The 19,658-nt window shown below is 39.6% G+C and overlaps 2 protein-coding genes across 7 annotated transcripts in view; one reads left to right on the forward strand and one right to left on the reverse strand.

Annotated features, from left to right (window-relative positions):
- Positions 1 to 6,085: 6,085 nt before the first annotated feature.
- On the reverse strand, positions 6,086 to 19,211 carry immp1l (inner mitochondrial membrane peptidase subunit 1). 4 transcript variants are annotated; one of them, XM_029499135.1, is made up of 7 exons: positions 19,194 to 19,211; positions 15,615 to 15,723; positions 12,347 to 12,457; positions 12,144 to 12,232; positions 11,730 to 11,856; positions 6,810 to 6,920; positions 6,086 to 6,244 (listed from the first exon to the last, which is right to left on the reverse strand). In XM_029499135.1, the coding sequence occupies exons 3-7, from the start codon at positions 12,449 to 12,451 to the stop codon at positions 6,158 to 6,160; spliced, it is 519 nt and encodes a 172-aa protein (XP_029354995.1). In that variant the 5' UTR covers positions 12,452 to 12,457; positions 15,615 to 15,723; positions 19,194 to 19,211; the 3' UTR covers positions 6,086 to 6,157. The 4 variants fall into 4 exon arrangements, with proteins under 4 accessions (XP_029354995.1, XP_029354993.1, XP_029354994.1 ...); XM_029499133.1 differs by lacking the exon at positions 19,194 to 19,211 and adding an exon at positions 18,973 to 19,033; XM_029499134.1 differs by lacking the exon at positions 19,194 to 19,211 and adding an exon at positions 16,985 to 17,111.
- Positions 19,157 to 19,658, forward strand: part of elp4 (elongator acetyltransferase complex subunit 4) — a 49,593-nt gene continuing 49,091 nt past the window's right edge. The window contains exon 1 of one of the 3 annotated variants that reach the window (XM_029499129.1): positions 19,157 to 19,334. In XM_029499129.1, coding sequence (XP_029354989.1) covers positions 19,157 to 19,334 — 178 coding nt within the window. The remainder of the gene's footprint in view (positions 19,335 to 19,658) is intronic. The other 2 variants (XM_029499131.1, XM_029499132.1) reach the window with 2 other exon arrangements.

Here is a 19,658-nt window from a genome sequence, read left to right on the forward strand (position 1 = left end):
CCTCTTGATTTCAGAAGCTCCACAGATTGTGGATCTGTTTGCTCTCTCACAGCATTTCAGCTGACATGACCAAAGATTCATTTTCACTCCTCAAACTCCCTACAGTTATCAAGTCTTTCAGTCCATGGCTGTGGTTGATGTTTGGCTCGCACTGTTGCTGATATCACCCCCCACCACTTGCTCTCTTCTTTCAAGCCCACCCATTTGACAAAGTGAAAACGGCAACAAAAACACAAACAAAAACCTCTCCCAAGCACAGGCACGCAGTGCCAAGCCTGACAGTCTAATTAGTTTTAAAAGTAATTGCTCGAAATGATTAGTTGAGTTGTGCCACTTTCCCCTGTGACCTCTGAATTGGAAATATAATTGCGGCGGACAGTAATTGGCTAGCCATAGACTGTTGGTTATTGTAGTCTGTTGTGGCCGGCTGCATCATTACCAAGGCTTGGACACAGTTCAGCTTTTGAACTACACAACACAAACACACACGCACGCAATGCTCTGCTTCCCAATGCCAGCTCTCCATCACCACTCAGGCCCATCATGCTCCGCTCTAAGGATCTAACTTGTTTTCCATCCTGACCTCTCTTTTTTTTTCTGTCTTCCATTCTGTCCTCCCTTTCTTTGTCCCTGCCTTCCTATACCTTAGGGCCAAATAGACTTCGCCTTTACTGAAAGAGAGGCTGCAAGCTCTAATCCAGAGAGGGGAATCTTCAATTTGGAGAAATAGAAAGAGAAGGGACTATAGACAATGACCTTATGGGAATATTCAACATGATGCATCTAGATGGTGAGGTTGTCAAGGATCAGTCCTAATATTTCAAGAAATACCTGCACAGAGAGCATCTTTCATTAAAATCCATATGATGTGTAAAAGTTCATGCCGGTTATGTATAATAATTAGCTTACTATAATTTAAATGTGTACTTTGAACTTTGAATGTGTATCTACGTGCATCAGTGTTAGTGTTTGTGTATGTCTTTGTGTACGCTGTCTGTTATTGCCTGGATCAGTCTGTGGCTGTTTATGTTTGTTGTGCAGCATTTCCTTTGCTAAATTGTCTGGAAACCGAACAGGCCCCATCAGTAAACCAGGCAGAAAGGGCGACGTATCCCACTACATGGCATGCCAAGGGGGACTACGCATACACACAACTATGTGCATGCAGACACATGCAAAAACAAAGTGTACCTTATTCTTTCTGACTCACAAGAGCAGCCTGACTAACTGACTAACTGACAGAGAGAAAGACACAAGCATTTTAGTTTTTGTGATGCAGCCATTGGAGGTTTGATCATGCCGAAGACACAAATCCTGATGATCTAGAGACATGGCTTGTCTTGTTAACATGAGGTGGCAAACAAGTTTACAAGAGATTGAAGCGATAAGGAAAAACACAATACGCTCCCTTCCTGCTCTGCGTCAACCATAGAAAATATGTGAATGTACCTGTCCATTACTATCTACCTCTCTCTATTAAGCAAACTGGGGGTGTATATAGGTCAGGCCTGTCAGAGTAAGGCCTCTGTAAACCCTTCCTTCTCTACCCCACTTCCTGCATCACTCTTGCCTGAGGATAGAGCTCCCATAGCTTTCCATTAGGACTTCATTGAATGTGCTGTATGTACAACCGCAGCCCTGGTCTGCATACATACACATAATCTCACCCACCCACCATTAGAAAGAAGAAGCACTCATATTGTTGACTGCCTTTGTAAGGGGGCAGGGGGGCACCAAGCCAAGGCCAACACCAGAGCAATGTTCCTGTGAAACCGTGAGCTTTATTGGTCTGTTGAGATTCACACACTATATTAAACTGAAATACTCCAAGTGTTATTTTTGTTGTAAGGAACTTCATAGTCTTACTTCTTTAAAGAAATCCAGGAAAAGTTCAATTTTGCGTTCTAAAAAAATTCAGTTGTGTTTCTTTTTTTTTTTTCTTCCTCTTCTTCACACTTTGATAAGTGGACTGTGGGTATTGACAGCCTGGTGTGTGTGATCACAACAAACTGACAGTAGGGAGCTCAATAGACGTCCTATCCAGCCTCCAATACCATCTGTCTGGTATGGATCTTTGGAGGTTGACGCCGGTTGGCTTGGGAGATGTACACACCACAAGCGTCAAGGGCCAGCAGAACAGAGTTGGAAGAGGTGTGTCTGCCCTAATTGAAGCTGTTCAGTCATCTTCACACACAGAGAATAGGGACTGGTAGAGTATCCCCACTCTTTTTCATGCTCTCTTTCTCCCCTCCCTTTCTCTTCCTCTGTATTTCATAAACACTCACACACACAGAAAAGCAAGACTGATCAAACGGGACTGTGATGTCTTAATTAAGAAGTACTAAAAGGCTTGATTAAAAGACGAAAATTAAAGGATCCATCAATGAAAGGATCAATTCCCTTGACAGCTAACAGAAACACAAGTAGATGGGAGAGGAAGGAGAGTAAAGAAAAAGTGAAAGAAGAAAACAGGATGTAACAACAGAAGAGAAATATGCAAAGAGAGGAGGAGGAGAACCGAAGCATGAAAGAATTTGTGTGATTGATATGGCTACAACTTAGTTAAAGTATCCAACAAGCAGAAGTTCAGTGTGATAGAGGCTACACTGGTTTTCATTAGTGACCCCCTGTTGGTGGTGTGGCCTTAGGATAGAGTTATTTTTGTTTGCAGACTGCACTAAGAGACATTTTGCTGTCAGAGCAATGCTGCAGCATCTGACCCAAGTTAACTTTTGGGTCATGTTCTCTACCATGGATATGAAAATAAACAAACCAGGCCATTACCAGTGATGGCCGGTTCTCTCACTCTCTTTACCCATATTTTCCGCTCTCCTCTTTCACGTGCCTCTACACTTTTAAAGGATTAAATTAACCTGAAAGGACCAAAGGAATCAAACAAACAGATACTGAATGTCTTCACCTCTCTGCCAAAAATTCAGCTATTCCACATTCCAGTTCCCTTTTGTTCTGTGTGCTGCCTTCAGTTATTTTCCATCTTCCTCCTGCTTAATGCCTTTATTACGTTCCTGCAACAGTTTTAGGAAATACTAACAAAACAGCAACATTGTTTTTATTATTATTATTACAAAATGAGCATTGCTTGTACAATGCTCATTGCTGTGGCTATATATAAACATATGAAAACAAACCCAAGACAAAAAACATTAACTTCATTAACTTCATAATGAGCAGTAGATCAGGGTAATTTACAGTGCTAATTTTCTCACTTTAAGTAATGGGATGATTATCAGTTGCCAAAAATCCCTTGTCCTATGAATGATACTATGATACCCTTGTAATACCAATGGACTGGTAATAACTTGCTTGACTTGGACACCAAGAAGGTTAAGCCATGAATGCTATCATATTCAAATACAAATGCTATGATTTGTATACTTGCACCATTAAAACTGAAATACCTGTCTTGAGAAAAATGTTACAAACCCCCTTCCTATTACTTACAATAATTGGTGAATTGGTGCAACTCACTGTAAAATGTATTAATCAAAATTTATACAATCAACAAAAATTATTTTATAAATCTGGATAGATAACCTACATTTAATGTATTAGTTCTTTATCTCAGAAACTGTAGATTTAGACATGAAATCATACAGCTGCATATATTAAAAAAAGCTTTTGTTTTTCTTCGGCTCCAGAGGAAGCAGCAGGATGCCTGATAAATTGTGCTCAGCAATATCACTTGTCGGTGTCTCCTGGAGCTGAAAACCACAAAAAATTAGAAAAAAAAAATGGGGATGGGGAGGTTGAGAGAAGGGAACTTATTATATGCATTGTGGGCAATTACGGTATCACGTTTAGTCAAGAAAAAAATCTGTTCAGTGGAAAAAGGGAAATGTCTTGGGTTATTTGCTATGGCTGTTATAGGACTTTTTAAAAGCTTATAAATGTGATTGACAATCGAACAATGGGGAATGTTATTAATTACCTTTCTCCTTTTGCCATTTAAATCACATTTAAAAATAACTAAATGTTTCATATGAAACTATATACACAGACCAAGACTTTCCTTTACCACGGTATTTCCTCACATTAGAGAATTTCATAGTATTAATGTCCATTAGACATCACAAACTAAGCACAATATTCCAGATGTACAGCCACTGTGCAAACCATGGCAACATTACAGCAATACATTGCTGTTCTGTCTTCCATTTTCTCTGCACAGAGGCAGCATACACACCTCAGCCCTTGCTGACAGCCCACAGCCTGTCTCTGTGGTGGTGCATACCTCAGCACAGCTGTCGTCCATTTCTTCTGATCTCTTTCTCTTCCTTTCTCACTCTAAGCCTTATGCCCACTCAGCATGATAGTGATATACACCTCTGCCTGGTCATCTCTTTGAAGCTCTGGTCTCGTGGCACAACTCAAAGTATGACAACAATGCTGCACTTCAAGTTATATGAAGCTCAACTGCAGGCATAATATCAGTACATTTAAACAATCAGCCTTTACTTGCCCTCAGGGTGGGCAATGACAGAGATTCCTACATCAGTAGACCAAAGATAGTGTGAATTCAAGATCCTGGCTTTAAATTTGTTTACATTACTTATCATTCCGAATCATAAAAATGTTCTCAACCACCAAGCCTTGAGGTACATTCGTAAACAGTCAGAGCTCCCTCTATGGGGCAGTATCTTAAAAAGGGGCATGCTAAGATTACTTGTCAGCATTTCAGCTGAACACAGGCACCATGTTGACACGCAGCAGATGAATATTAAACCTTGAGAAACAAAGATGTGCTTGAAGTTATACCCTGCAGAAATTTTTCTCCATATGTACACACGCACACAATCTTGAACGACCCTCCCAGCAGGCAGTGACACTCAGGCAGATAATTCAGTGTCACAGGGAGCCTTGTCTGCGACCCTCTGGCCCCCTCCAGACAGAGGAAGCAGCTGGACAGGGACACACGGCTGCCTAGAATTCACTTCCCCCTGGGGAACTCTAAGGAAAAGAGTCCCTCTCTGCCTTGGAGAATGACCATCTGAGCTTCCTCAGCTCAGTTTGTGAATGTGCCTATGCCTCTGTGTTCAGGAAGGTCTAAGGAGGCCTTAGAAATATACAGAAAGAGGATTTCTTGTGAGTTTGCAGCAGGCTGATGAAAATATGAAATAATACTCAGCTTAGTTTTGCCTCCTGGTCAAATTTGTGTGAAGTTCTCACTTTAATTGCATCACTACATTCTGCTCTGCGCTGTTTAATGACATAGTGTAGTCTTTCCCTTTGTGCATGCACTTATGTTTGTATTTTACAGGCTGTTCAGAGGTGAAAACCAAAACATTACTTAAAACTAATTTTACATCTATTTTACATTTATTTTTTGTACAAACCAATGACGTGTGGCTAACATTCCTTTTTGATGCTGCCAAATTAATACAATTGCTTCATCTAATAATTTTTTCGTCTTGTACATGTATACTCCTGTAACAATCCTGTTAGAAGACTAGTTAAATGTATACTACTTTTGGTTCCACACTCATACACACACAATATATGCAGTGGTAAGCAGGGCCTTTACTAAGTGCTTATTAATATTGTATGATTAAATGGGAACTGTTGACATTTTTTCAATTGACTTGGCAGCCTAATGAAATATTTAACAATAAGAGCTTTTGTTTAACCATATTACTGAAAAAGCATAAACATGAGATTGATAACATCTTTTTAAGGGAATAAGATGTGTTTTCGCTAAGGTCATTAATGTACAATAACTGATTTAAAGAACCAATGAAATTAAACTGCTAAAGTCAGCTAGTTACAAAGTTACTGTCCCAATCCACTAAAAGTACTATCAGTTTTTGGTATGATTTTGTCTTTTGTCTTTTGTCTATTCACTGATTCACAACTAAATTATATGCTCATCTTCTTTCATTAATAAATTAGCACAATCCCCAATGTATATCTTGTTTATCTGAGTTTCTGTCTCAGCAGAGATGCAGTTTGTTTTACAACACTCCCTCAGTGCTTTTCCTACAGTGTTTCATGGTCTGAGGCAGTACACTGTAGGCTAAAGATGGCAGGAGATTGTGAGCTATGCAACAAAGTGAAAATAGAGATGAAACCTGGATAATAAAAACAATTTATTTTTTTTAAATTACAAGAAAGAACATTCAGTTTAAACAAAGTGCATGAGTCAGTCCCGCTCTGAGTCACTCTGAGTTTCTATGATCCGTCTGGTTGGGCTTTCACTGAGGCTTCCAAAATTATGAGGTGGCCAGAGCTACATAGGGGAAAAGACACAAAAAGACTAAATAAAGCACTTACAAGCATTATGTGTAATAGATTATCCCAAAACTTGGACACATTTGCTAATACTGCTTTTAAAGATGCATTTGATTTCATAGAAGAGCTTGTTATTTCATCAGTTGTGGTAATAGGGCCTCAAGTGGAGTGTCGCTGCCCAATCAGATGGGCAGAAGGTTGGCTGACCTGTTTCCAGGGTCATGGTTGCTATGACATCCCATGACATGACAACACAACAGAATGGGAAGCTAGACAATATGTTGTCCAGGCTTTGGTCAATCAGACACACTTGTTTTGAATTTCCAACTGACTCTGTGTGCTTAAAATGGCCACACTGCACTGATGAACAACAACAACAAAAAACAAACAAAAAAAATGAATGTAAATAAAAAATTAAATTTAGAAATCATATGTGGCTTCACCAGGAGCAAAACACCTAGCACTGTTAGACACCATGTATGACAGATGTAATGAAGACTAGTGTCCTAATTTTGCAAATAAATCAAAATGACCACATTCAGTATATTTCCTGTTAAAGTTACCTTTAAGCAAATGCGGCCTCGAATGAGGCCGTAGGGAACTGGGCCGTAACTCCTTGAGTCAGTGGAATTCCTAAGGTTATCCCCTTCTAGCCATACATGGCCTTTTGGAACCTAAAAACATCATTGCACACAAAAACAGAGCAGAAAATTATGGCGATGTAGGCCGTTATACCACAAAACAAAGAAAGCAAAGAAATAGAAGTGCACTGAAAGTACAGAACTACTTAATTTTAAGTGAGTTGATTATGTAGAGAGAATCTACCTTAACCCCAAACCTGCTCCCAATGAGTTACCTCAGCCTTCCCCTCCTTCCTTGGCTTATCCTAATGTTAACCTGTCTGTCCCTCTTTAACCCCACACCGTCTTAGGAGAGGGGTCATGGGTAACGGGCAGGGTCAGGAGGGATTTAGAAGAACTTCAAACAGGGTCAGCCAGGGAGGGAGAGAGAGAGAGAGAGAGAAAAAGAGAGAGAAAGAGGGAGAAAGAGGGAGAAAAGGAAGGCTAAGTTGCGGCTAACAGCAGTGTCCAAGGGTCTCCACCGCGGTCCGACCTGCCACTGGGGCAGTCATCCAAGCGGGCTCTAATTCACAGTGACACCAATTATGATTAATCTCATCACTTTAGAAGAGTAGGCTTGTCAAGGCCCTAATTAAGTGTGCTGTCCCCCCTATATGTGCAGACAGGATCAACAACACATTATATTGTCATAATGGGCATCACGATCCATGAGTCTATTTTTGTGTTGCCTAACTTTTTAACAGCAAACGTCCTCTGGAGGAAAGATAATAAAATGAATAAACTGTATATTGTCCACACTGAGGTGATGTCACATCTTTGTTACAGCTTTTATTGTTTATTACTCCCACCCAGGTATCTGATAAGAGTTTTCAGTCCTTCTGTGGGATGCAGCGTTTCATTTCATATTCGATAATTGAGACAGATGATGTGACATAATCATGAGCCAGTGACATGTTGACCTAACATGAGGTAAACAACTCACTAAATAACGATGACACAAATGAATATCATTAAAGGAGTCATCTGAGAACCATATGTCAGCATGCTGGATTCCCACCATTACACCTCATTAACATGGTAACATATGCTCGATCCCAACCACAGGAAGAAGAAAAGCTACCATTTGTCATCTGTCAAATCAAAACCCTATTTCTTTTCATCTTCCTTATAAAAACACATTTTATTCACCTTAAAGGTTGAGAGGTTTGATGAAGAAATTTCATCTGTTTATGCAGAAAATGGTAAAACCGCTGTGTCAACATACAAACACAAATTTGATAGCTGATCTGAATTCAGGTCTGTTACAATCCACTGAGTGAAATCGCCAAAAGGTCAATTAATGCGATTGCAGACTGAAAAAGATTGGCCTTGATTCTGAGTCCCATAAAACAAATGACCTCATAAAGGAAGTAACTACTTTAAAGATCAACCATGCAGAGTTTCAGAAAATTGAGAAATTGAACAGGTCTTATACCTGAACTACAACAATGAATAAAAACTACAAAGCTGTACCAGATAAATCACCATCTCTATTTCTCAAACACAAATAATGTTTCAAGCATTTAAATGACCACAGAATAATGAGCCTCACTTGTTTTCTTGCTTTGTTAAGAAATTACTTTGTCTAATTTTGACACTGTGACTCATGTTTCCGAACACAAACATTGAAGGATTTGCGTAGGCCCAGCACAATAGTTGTAGTTTCTGTGTTTTCAGTCATTTTAATCTGCTCTGTTGGCATCTCTGGTGTTAAGGATGGCAAAATGTCCCCTCAGTATGGAGGTGTGTTGTTTCACAGCTGCACTATTACAGCGCTCATTGTGTTAACATGATTGAGGTAGAGAATAATGTTCAGCTTAAACACATAGAGGCTTACAGAGATTGTCTTTCACTATATTGCTCTTTCCATCAGAAGAGACTATCCCCCCCACTCTCTGCTTAAATATTAGGGATCGAGTGTCATTGCTTTGACACAATAGCTGAGACAGAGAAATGGTTCCTAAAAGGTGACAGGGCAATTAGTCTCCTGTTGGATCTCTGCAGGTGGAGGAGACCTGTCTGTCTGTCAGAACAAAAAAGAAAAAAGAAAAGAAGGTGATGACAGCATCTAACACTGCCTAAAAAAATCATTGTTGCAAGTCCAACCATTGCCCGAACACCCTAGTAGTCACACATAAACACAAACATCCACTGAGGGTGGTGTGGGGGGCTCCCTATGGGAGTCCAAACATTTACTTATAGAGTAATCTCAAATACTGTAACATAAAACCAGTGATTATGCTCCTGGGTGTAAAAAAAAAAACAAAACTAAGACATATTAAAAATATTCTTATTACCAGTAAACTTTGTAAAGATTAGAGCTTAATGATTATTTCAAACGTGTCGCCTTCTTTGTCCGTGAAGCTGACAACCAGAACCATTTTTTTTTTAAATATTCATTCAAAATAGCTGATATTTCGACGTTCAATGAAAGAAACATCATCAACATCATGAACTCCTTGTTCCTGCCAAATAATGTGCCGAAGAAATTTCAGCAGTTTAGCTCTGCTTCAAAACAATGATTTGATCCTGTAACATGAATAGAACAAATATGAAGGTTTTGTAATCATTGGAAAAACATGTGGTTAACTGAATCTGTTATCAGTGTCAGGGATCAATGACAAATTTAACAATTTTATTTTTTCAAAGACAACCTGCAATGATTACTTTATCAATCAATTAGTCAACATATATATAAAATTGACCAAATTAATTATAACAATTGGACTGTATATAGTTTAATCAAGCTTCCCACATTCGTTGCTTTGTAAATGTGAGGTTTGGTGCTTTACTTCATTTTAAACCAGCATTAATGGACTAACTTTGTTTCTTCCTGTAGTCTATGGTTCACCCTCCTGTCCTCATCACAGGTGGTGAAACATCTCTGGTTCATGTTCCTACTCAGCTCCTGCTGCTGCAATAGCTTCCATTAGCTCTCATTAAACACTATTAATCATTTCCCATTGTTTTCTGCTAAAAACCATATTTTCTGTTACTGTTAATATTTACTAATGCACATTTAGTGGTACTAGGCATTAATCACTACTTATGCCTGTATGTTTTGGCCTACATTTTTATCACCTTTTCTCTCCATCCCTCTCCCTCCTTTTTCCCTCTGTTCCTCGCTTTTTCTCTCCCTCTCTCTCTTTTTCTCATTGGCTCACTCACTCAACCAGTTGAGGCAGATGGCCCCCCGCCTAGCCTGGTTCTGCCCGAGGTTTCTGGCTCTTCAAGGAAGTTTTTCCTTTTGCTTGCTAATGGAAGAATTTTTGCATCTCTTTAAATAATTCTAAAAAGAGTTTGGACTAGACCTGCTCTATATGTAAAGTGCCTTGATGTAGTGCCTGTTATGATTTGGTGCTTTATAAATACATTTTATTTGATCTTTGTGTAATTATGTAATTGTGTATTATTAAAATAGAAAGGTAATCATTCAGTTGCAAAGTTTGGCTTACAAAAAAAAAAAAAACTCAGTCAGTGGGAAGACTGAAATTCTTATTTGCATTCATGATTGTAGCTTCACTGACCTCGCCTGTAGTTTTTTCAAATGAGGTTTTAAGCTTTGTGCAGGCTGCTGAGCCTTGGCCATTTTGGCAGAATCTGACTTCCTCAAACTCTCAGTGAAATTTGGAAATAAAGTATAACTTTAGGATTTCATGAAACAACAAGTCTTGCTGTGAAACAGATCCATCTATCTGGTTAACTGACCGTTAACTGACCGTTTACTAACTAATGATAAATTTACAACAATATGTGCCACCAATACGTCACCTTTGGCTATTTTAGGTAGCTGTGGAATATAAATAATGAAAGTGAAGGAGCATCCGAGATGAAAATATGTTAATAAACTTTCCCACTATCTGATGTTTCAAGGGAAAGCCAAAATATAGCAGCTCTCCTCCTAGTGGCAAGTTTAAAAATTACTTGAACCGGGACCTAAATCTGCAAATAAGGATTTATTTGGTATAATGGTATAATGAATTGCAAGGCAACAATGTCACCAATTACAAGGTCAGTCCTCAGTATGTGTAGGTGAAGCTAACAGAAAAGCTCTTTATTTCCCATTTCATTTGCTGAATGACACTTACAGGCTTGCCCTAATGCTATATTTCACTGAACCCATTCAACAGTCTGCCCACAGTCTATAAACTACACAATAAATTCAAAAACATGCAACATAAATGCAACATCTGGTTTGCAGGCGTATGTATACACTCTGTCTCTGTCTCTCTCACACAAACACACATGTACACACACAGACACACACCTCCGCACACCCATCAGTCTGTCCATTCGGCTGGCACTAACTCTAACAGGCTTCAGAGAGATTGCAGGCCTGAGCTGTGGGCGTTGGAGAGAGTAGTAATAGAAAAGCAATGACAGTGGTTTCAGCAGCACAACCCTTGCTCACTCTCTGGTTTTATCACTGTTCTGAGGAAATATAGGTGTTGTCAAAAGCTGATATTTTGACCAATGACACAAAATGGATGTGTGTGGTCTAAAATGTAAACAGCTGTGACAGTATATAGACTGTTGTACAAACACAAAGAAAACCAAAGGCAAATGCACAGAGAGTTTTACATCATGCATAGAGATTTTGTTCATCATTTTAGGGTGAAACAAATTATCTACCCTTTTGCTGTAAACACATGATTCATTCATATTTTATTTCACCGTATCTTTTTCAACCTTTTTTTCTGCCAAACAGACTTTGAGTTCAAGTTGTAGTTGTAAGAAGCAAAGCAGTAAAACCACCTCCACGGACCAAACATGGTAACGCAGATAATCACAGGAATTGTATATGAGAAAAGCTAGCATTTACCATTCATTAAATATGCAGGTGTATGGTGTAAACATACTCACATATGTGTGGGTCTTGAACAAATCTGATGGGGAACTTGTGCAGATTTTATCTCCCTCTAACCCAATTACTCTCTTACAAATGTTCATATTTGGGTCAAATGGACTCTTTGCAATGATGATATCACCCCTAAAAAGAAAGCATAAACCCAATCACTTCATTTCTAACAACTCAGGGGGCAATCATTTAGATAGCTACACATCATGCAAAATAAATTTGAGTTATCTATCATGTTCTGTGTGTTTTCAGGAAATTGCTGACATCTTTTCCTTTACTTGTTTCAGGACAGCAAAGAAGGAAAATGTCACAAATGTAACAGTTATTCAAAAATATTCACTATGAAATTTTAATTATACATATTCCAAAATTGTTGCCATCTCTGTTTTCCCTCCATAAATCTACTGACTGGGACTCACTTTTGTATTTTACAAAGATGACGGCTCATCCGCTCAGAGAAGACAATGTCATGGGTAACAATGGTAGGTTCCATGGATGGACCAGAGCACTGAAGTGAAAACAACAAAAACAAAAAGCTATGTTTACTTCCACATACATTGATCATAATCAGTTGAGATGAATCAAAGCCATTAATTAGTTATTGAATATTAATAATGCTAACCACCACAAATTCTCCAATGTACTCAAAGGCACAATGAACAATGCAGCCATACTGGATGGTGTAACCAACAAACCCCATGGTCTTGCCCACCACACGGCAGAACATCTCCACCTGCAGCACAAAACACAACCATAGGTTATGGAATAATGCAAAAGGCTCTGTACATTGGTGAAGAAATGATTCTGCCTCACATTTTTGGTCATCTTACATCTTACACAGATTTTCTGAAAACATTAGCTGTTTAATTTTTAAAGGTGCAGACAAGGTTGTCACAGTTGGCCTACTTCTAAAATGGCACATTCCCTGGTGTTTCATTCTCAGAGACTGAGCAGCCAGTTCACACCAGAAAACTGCCCTGAACTTTGATCCAGTGTAGGATGGACCAATCAACACCTTGTGCTGAGGTGATGGACAAACACAGACGCTGTGACACATCCAGCCAAGTAGCTCCACGCTGTCTGCAGCTAGTCCCTGACACTGTTCTGCCTCCTCCACCAACACAATCATTAGAACAGTTATCAACTTCTGTCAGCACCATAGAAATACAAAGACAAGCCAGCACCCAACCTCCCACCCTGCACTTTGTGTCTATCCGCATGTCTTCTAAGCAAACATTGCAGCCACACTCAGGGTATTGACTTTTACTCAAGCTGCAACCTGTTGGATGGAGAGAGGAAAGTAAGTCAATCTTTACACACACAGCCATTTGTGTCTTACGAATACAAATACACACACAGAACCGGATGTTTAGAAAAGAATGGATCTAACTTGGATTAGAGGTTTGTCGCTACTTCAAGCATTTTTGGTTTAGAGATCTGTTCAACAAGTCCATCTTTTTCTCTGTCTCCCCCGATTCCTTCTGTCTCTCTCCCTATTTCTCTCTCTATGTCTTCTCTCCTTCCCAGGGTATTATTAACCAAACCAACCAGAGCGGAAGCCAAAGCCCCAAATCCTCAGAGCTCTGGGATTGACTTCCAAAAGATGGACACGGATTAGATCCCCAATTTCTCCCTTGTCTCCCTCCCCCTCTCCTCTCCCCTGGTCCCCAACAGACTGGGTGTCAGGTGGCTCTCCCAAACCCTGCCAAAGGTGTTACCCCCTAATCCCATTACCCCCCTCCACTCCTCTTGCACACAAACAAACAGACACACAATGCTCTGTCATTCATGCCAACTATATTCCACCTATTAAAACCCTCTATCTATTCTTTGATCCCTAGCATGATTTGTCTCTTTGGCCCATTCGACATCCTCTGTGATCCAAAAAAGACCAACTCCATCCTTTCGCCTCCCTGTGTTGTGCTACTCCACTCTTCCCTCTGTTCCACAATCACGCCTAGCAACCCTCGTGCTTTTTGCTGCTGTGGCAAGTGACAGTGCTCAAGCAGGTGAAGGGGGACATATACACTTTCGGCACAGAGCCCAAATGAGGTTCCCTTTTCCAGTCCAAGTCTGGTCCTGTCCCTTGCTCTATTCCATGGAGATTATAAACTCAATCCCCCCTCAGCTGGTACAGTAACACCTCTGGCCCTATAATTCCTCTGTTGGGAAGCAAGGGGTCTAAAGGTTAATGTGAATCTCAGGCCTATACCGCAGCAACATATTCTATTTGCCTTACTCTCGATTTCCTCCACTGACGTTTCTGTCATGCGGTAATGTTCTGCACTCTCTGACATGGTCTCATATGTGCGCTTACTTATGCCAGACTGGGGATCAAGATTCTTTGCTAATATTCATTTGCAAAGAACAGTGGACAGCCTCCAGTACAGCTGCCCTCATATTTCTCTTTTAGCACCCCCACCCCATTCCAGTGTGCATTCATCATAGGTAGGGATTAAGAGACTTTGCATAACAAGATCACACGGCCAGTGACTGATATCAAGAGAGTCCATATGCAGCCGCCTGGTTTTCTGAGAGACCCTCTGTTATTGATAGTGTGTGTCTGTGTGTGCATGTGGTGTGATGTGGCATGAATGTGCACAGACAATAGAATTGCCAGTGTGTAAAAGGAGCAGGCTATATGTGAGTTGGAGTCACACCATTGGGATTCAGAAAGAGCTGGACATGCACGGAGACCTCTTATTGGATCTCTATTGCCTCTAAAGAGAGTCAGGCAACCCAAACTGTCTCTTGCCTCTAATACCCAGAACAGGTGTGTGTGTGGTGGTAACAACAATTATTGAATGCTGTGATACAGCTGTAAATTAGCACAAAGTCCCTCTGTTAATCCAGGATTACACGCTAAACATGTTCATAGGAAAACAAAGAAAGTCAGTGCAGGCCTGTCTAGAATCATCTGTGGCCAACAGCCTCCTGTGGTCACAGCACAGCACTACAATGGCAAAAAAGAGTGGATCAAATGAATAGCTGCCAATGGTAACACATCATTGTGTATTTAACTCTACGACCCTGTTACTGAGGAATATCCACTCAGATCAGACCAATGAGAAGTCAATAAATGGAGGAAAAACTTTTAACATGTTGTGGCCCCACAATATCAACTATGAGCTCAAAGTGTAACAGTTCTTGAGATGTCTATCACTATGGCCACTCAGCTGTCCAAATCACTTTAAGAACCTACAATAATAAAACTTGATGGAGGTGTAAACCATCTAAACTGACATAAGTAAAAAGGCTTCCTGAGCTATCCATGAGAAAATGCAAATACTAGTCTCAACAACTAAGAAGCACTCAACAAATTGTTATTCCTATTTCAAAGGAGCAAAAATGATGCTTCTTCAAGGTCAAAAACACTGAAATGACCTTGGCAATATTGTAATATTCAAAGGAATTGCTTTAAAACAAAGATTGGTGGAATACACATCTACACATGACATTTCTTAAATGCTTGAGGCTGCTTCATCATTGCTTCATTCAATACAAATATAATAATATATAATATTTGCTCTTTTGTTGAAAAAACACAATTCCACTAAATTTAGCTAATTCAAAAGAATTCATCTATGGTCTCAAACAAGAAAAAAAAAACAAATAAAAGAACATAATCTAGACTGACAGCCAACTAAATACAGATTATTGAAGCCATAAGGAAATATTCAAAAAGAAGTTAGTGGTACTGGTCTCAAGAGATTTGAACCTGCCATCAGCTGAGTAGTGTTAATTGATATACACAGCCAGTCTATTAGAACCACAAAGAGAATTTCAATCCAAACACCACACAGGGGCCTTGCAGTGGACTCCTTACACAACTAAATTAGGAAAACATGGGCTGAGAGAGAACTGGGCAACAGGGGGGCTAAGAGGCTTACAAGTCCCTTGTCAGATATATTTCTTCTCCCTGAGGATCCCAGATGGAAGGGAGTCTGGTAGAGCAGGCAACACCAGAAAGGGGATGAATCCCACCTCTGATGTCTTCCTCTGAGGAGCAGAAGGCAGAAGAGGGTGGGGTATTAGTCCTGTTGCGTAGAGCTTGATTTGATCTTAATGTGAGCTATAAATAAGAGGCGATTTGGAAACCAGGGGGGTCTGTTTCAATTATCAGTCCAATCCGAGATTATCCTACTAATTTAGGCATGGACACCTGGCTGGATGGAGAGTGACAGATGTAAAAGTCCAAGACACAGACTATAATATATCTCCACATCTCTTCTTGCTCTGGCTTCTATCAGAGGCTTAATTGAAGAGACTGATCTCCATACTGCTCTTTTCATTGTTGCTAACGGCAACACAGCTGTGAAACAGCTGAGTGAGGTTACTATTTGAGGAGCTGATGGTTTAAACCTACAATCAATGGGTCAGCCAGTGCAAATAATAGCCAAGTGATATGAATACAACTGCAATGAATTGAAAGGAAGTGCAGGTTTACAGAGTCCCCAGCCAATTAGACTGAATGGAAAAATCTGCAACAAAATCTTATTGTATTGACTACAAGCAACTGCGTGCTGCTGGCCTTGTGCTGAAAGACCTGAAAGATGTTATCTGATGGTGTTTCAGATTCAGAAAGGAGTTTGTATTTTACTTTGACCAATTTATAACAAAACCTGACATACACAACAACAACAAAAGTGAATCTATGGTTATTCAGAATATGATTTTCTTTATTTCTCAATGACCATGGCTTGTCTACTTTCTCATACTATTCATACAAACTATTTTACCTACCCCAAAGGTCAAGATAAATATGGTTTGCTGTTTTTCATCAGTAAAAAATCTCAGTAAACGGAAAATAATGATATTCAAACATTATGAAATGAAGAATAAATGGAAAATCTTTAGACAAAATTAGCTGTGTACAAATCCATCCTCTGCTTATTGTATTCATACCCTCAAAATATTGCTTCTTTTCAACACTAACAAAACAAACATAATGTAAGTTGATGATAATCTTGCCTCCTGCAGACACAAGAAGTTAACTGCTCTGTGCAGTTCTTCACTGATGACAGAATTAGACTAAGGGAACCAAAACAGTCTGACCAGGAAAGATCTGACATGTTATGGCTGCTGCCATTATATAGCTCAATCAGATACAGGGACTGAAAGAACTGACAAAAGCGGGGCAGAAAAAACACACATGAACAGATGACATGTTGAAAATGATTATATGTACAATTAGGCTGCTTTGTTTACACTAGAACACACCATATTGTGCTAGAGAAAACAAGATATAAATGGGACTTACAAAAACTAGGTGACTGGGATTGTGCAGACGACAGGGTGTCCATTACAGTGTATGGACACTGCATGTCGCACTGCTTTAACAGGCCCTCCTCCCTCTTTGATGCAGGTCAGTCAGTGCATCTTATGTGTCTCATATAAGCTTTCTACAATGTCCAGTGTTGTCAGTCATTATATATTCCCTTGGTCTCCTGTCAGCACATATAAATCTCAACAGTGCTGTCAAAACAGCAGGACTGTCTCTGCTGAGAGCATTTGTAAAGTGAGCAGTTGGGCAATTCCTTCCTCTGAAGCCTAACAGTGTCCTGTGATCTTGTGCTGCCTCTGGCCTCTCTCTACTGTACAAATCTTTTTCACAGCTGTCTTATGGATTACACTGATCATTCATCAGTCAACCAGCATTAAAAGTGGACATTATACACTACAAAAGAAACTGGCCTTTCCCCTACCAGTGGTTCACCTAATCTGATAGACTATTCAGAGTTCTTGAATATGTGAAAGAGATTTCCATTGTCAATAAGCCTTGTTCATTGCAGACATTTTGACTCGTCGTGGTAGGAAAAAAAATGATTCAATGTGACATTAAAGTGCCCCATCATATTGTGACACCAAGCCATCATGCACAATTTGAGAACTCTGTGACCAAAGCAGCTTAATGGAATTTATCCATCATGAATTTTATTATTAACACCTGTGCTTATCCTTGCATGACACATCAAAATGTAGAAAGTAGCTCCATTAGCTGCTGAGCACATTGCTGCATTACATTTTGCATTTTAGTCCTGAACCTCATGTGTGAGCTAATAGTCTTGTAGTTGAGGTTATGGTGGAGACTTCAGCATGCATAAAGGAAATTGTAATGAGCCCTGTGTTTTCAACACTATTGATGCACGCACTGAAATAGAGCCACATTATATTCTAATATCAATTTGATATTTTGGGTAATATAAACCATACTTTCTAGCTATAGGAAGATTTTCTGCAGTTAAAATTATATCAAACATGACATTAAAGTTTATTGCTGAACTGGAATGCCACTTTTTCAATAATGGTACAAAGGAGAGTATTTCTGTAGTTTTTAAAAACACAAACGTGCTTAAAATGGAAATATATGTAAATAAGATATATTTTACATACATGCATTATATTTCAAATGGTCAATGGTCATCAGGTTGCACTAAACTAGATTGGTGTAAAGCAGATTAGCAGAAGCTGCAAGTGTCGGTATTGCCCACTATATGAGTAGCGCTCATTGATCTGTGACCATTACGAAAAACTTTTAGGATGTGAATGACATCCAAACAAAAGCTAATGCTCATCTATCTGCTCTCCTTGACCAGCACTGTTTTCCTTATGCCTGTTAGTAACGCTGTCTATTCCTTCCTCGCCATTACAGCTGCTAAGCTCTCCGAACTGAAAGTGACTGGGGATGTGATGCACAGGGATCTGCAGTGACTGCAGTGACTACAGTGCATTTCGTGTGGGTGAAAATGCAATATCACAATGCAGTCCAGCAGCTACAATGACAATATATTGCGAGTGAAACGAGTTTCACACAGAAAAAAAGATAATAATTTAAATTTACTACTTAGAAAATATATATTATATATGATAAATCAATATCAAAGTCTACCCAACTATACGATGTATTCAACCATGTGTAGGCTGCACACAAAAGTCTTATATAAAGCTGTACAGGTACATTAAGCTTTTCTGTGTTATAATGTACCTGTACAATTGCAATCTAAGACTTAGTTATTACATTATAATTCAAGATCTGCCGTGAAAAGAACTAAAATTCGTCAAACAATATTTAGGTTTTTCGGTATGCAATTAAAGTACAAGGTCATATCCGTATGCAGGAGCCTCGAGAAGCCTTGGGTTATTTATTGGCTTCCGGTTAGTGCCAAGAATAAATGCCCTCGTGTTTTTTATGTAAAGCACAGAAATGCGCCATGAGACAGCAGCTTACGGCAACAGAGCCGTACTTACCTACGAAAGCGGGATTCAAAGTCCTAATCATATACTTCGCAAAAAATGTTTTACTTCTCTTTGACCGCTTCCGGAACAAGCGCCCTAACAACCACTGCCCTCATTGGCCGAGCTCTAGCAAAATCTCTTCTGATTGGAGAACATGCTCCAAAATACTAATACGCTTCAGCAGGTTGCTAACAGTATGGCAGCTCCCGTGAACAGTGTGGTTAAAGTCTTACCTGAAGGCTCGGCGGTCAGTATTACGAGTTTCCAGAGGAAAACACGAGGGAGGTTGATCTCCATACCGGGTACCAGACCTTCGGTTCAAAACGGACAGCTCTTAGTCTCGACTGGTGTCACCTCACTGGACTTTCTGCTCGGTCAGTCTTGCTGTCCAGGTTTAGCGTTTATGCGAGCTACACAGCTAATAGTGTAGCATCCGTCAAATACACTGAAATTAGTTACAGGATTTTTGTGATTAATTCTTCCTGGCGGGAAATTTATCAGCCAAGCAGGAGAGGCGATCTTGCCTCTGTTAGTACAGGATAAACTGTATATAAGTTAATATTAGCATTAGGGATGCGATATAGATGTGTATCATCATTATCTGTCATTAAAGGAGTTCAATTCAGTTTTTTGTTTTAAGTCCTGAGATATTCACTAAAGTTGTGTCTGCAAAGATAGTTTAAGACATGTCTAAAGTG

This window comes from Echeneis naucrates, chromosome 3 (assembly GCF_900963305.1).
Source record: "Echeneis naucrates chromosome 3, fEcheNa1.1, whole genome shotgun sequence".
Taxonomy (NCBI): Eukaryota; Metazoa; Chordata; class Actinopteri; order Carangiformes; family Echeneidae; genus Echeneis; species Echeneis naucrates.

What these genes read in the sequence shown, in the direction of transcription:
- immp1l (XM_029499135.1), bottom strand. Translation starts at nt 12,451, where the DNA reads ATGTTCTGCCGTGTGGTGGGCAAGACCATGGGGTTTGTTGGTTACACC. An exon ending in CATCTTTGTAAAATACAAAA is followed by an intron (nt 11,857 to 12,143) that starts GTGAGTCCCAGT and finishes CTTTCTTTTTAG; the next exon opens with GGGTGATATCATCATTGCAA. An exon ending in GAGGCCGCATTTGCTTAAAG is followed by an intron (nt 6,245 to 6,809) that starts GTAACTTTAACA and finishes TCCCCTATGTAG; the next exon opens with CTCTGGCCACCTCATAATTT.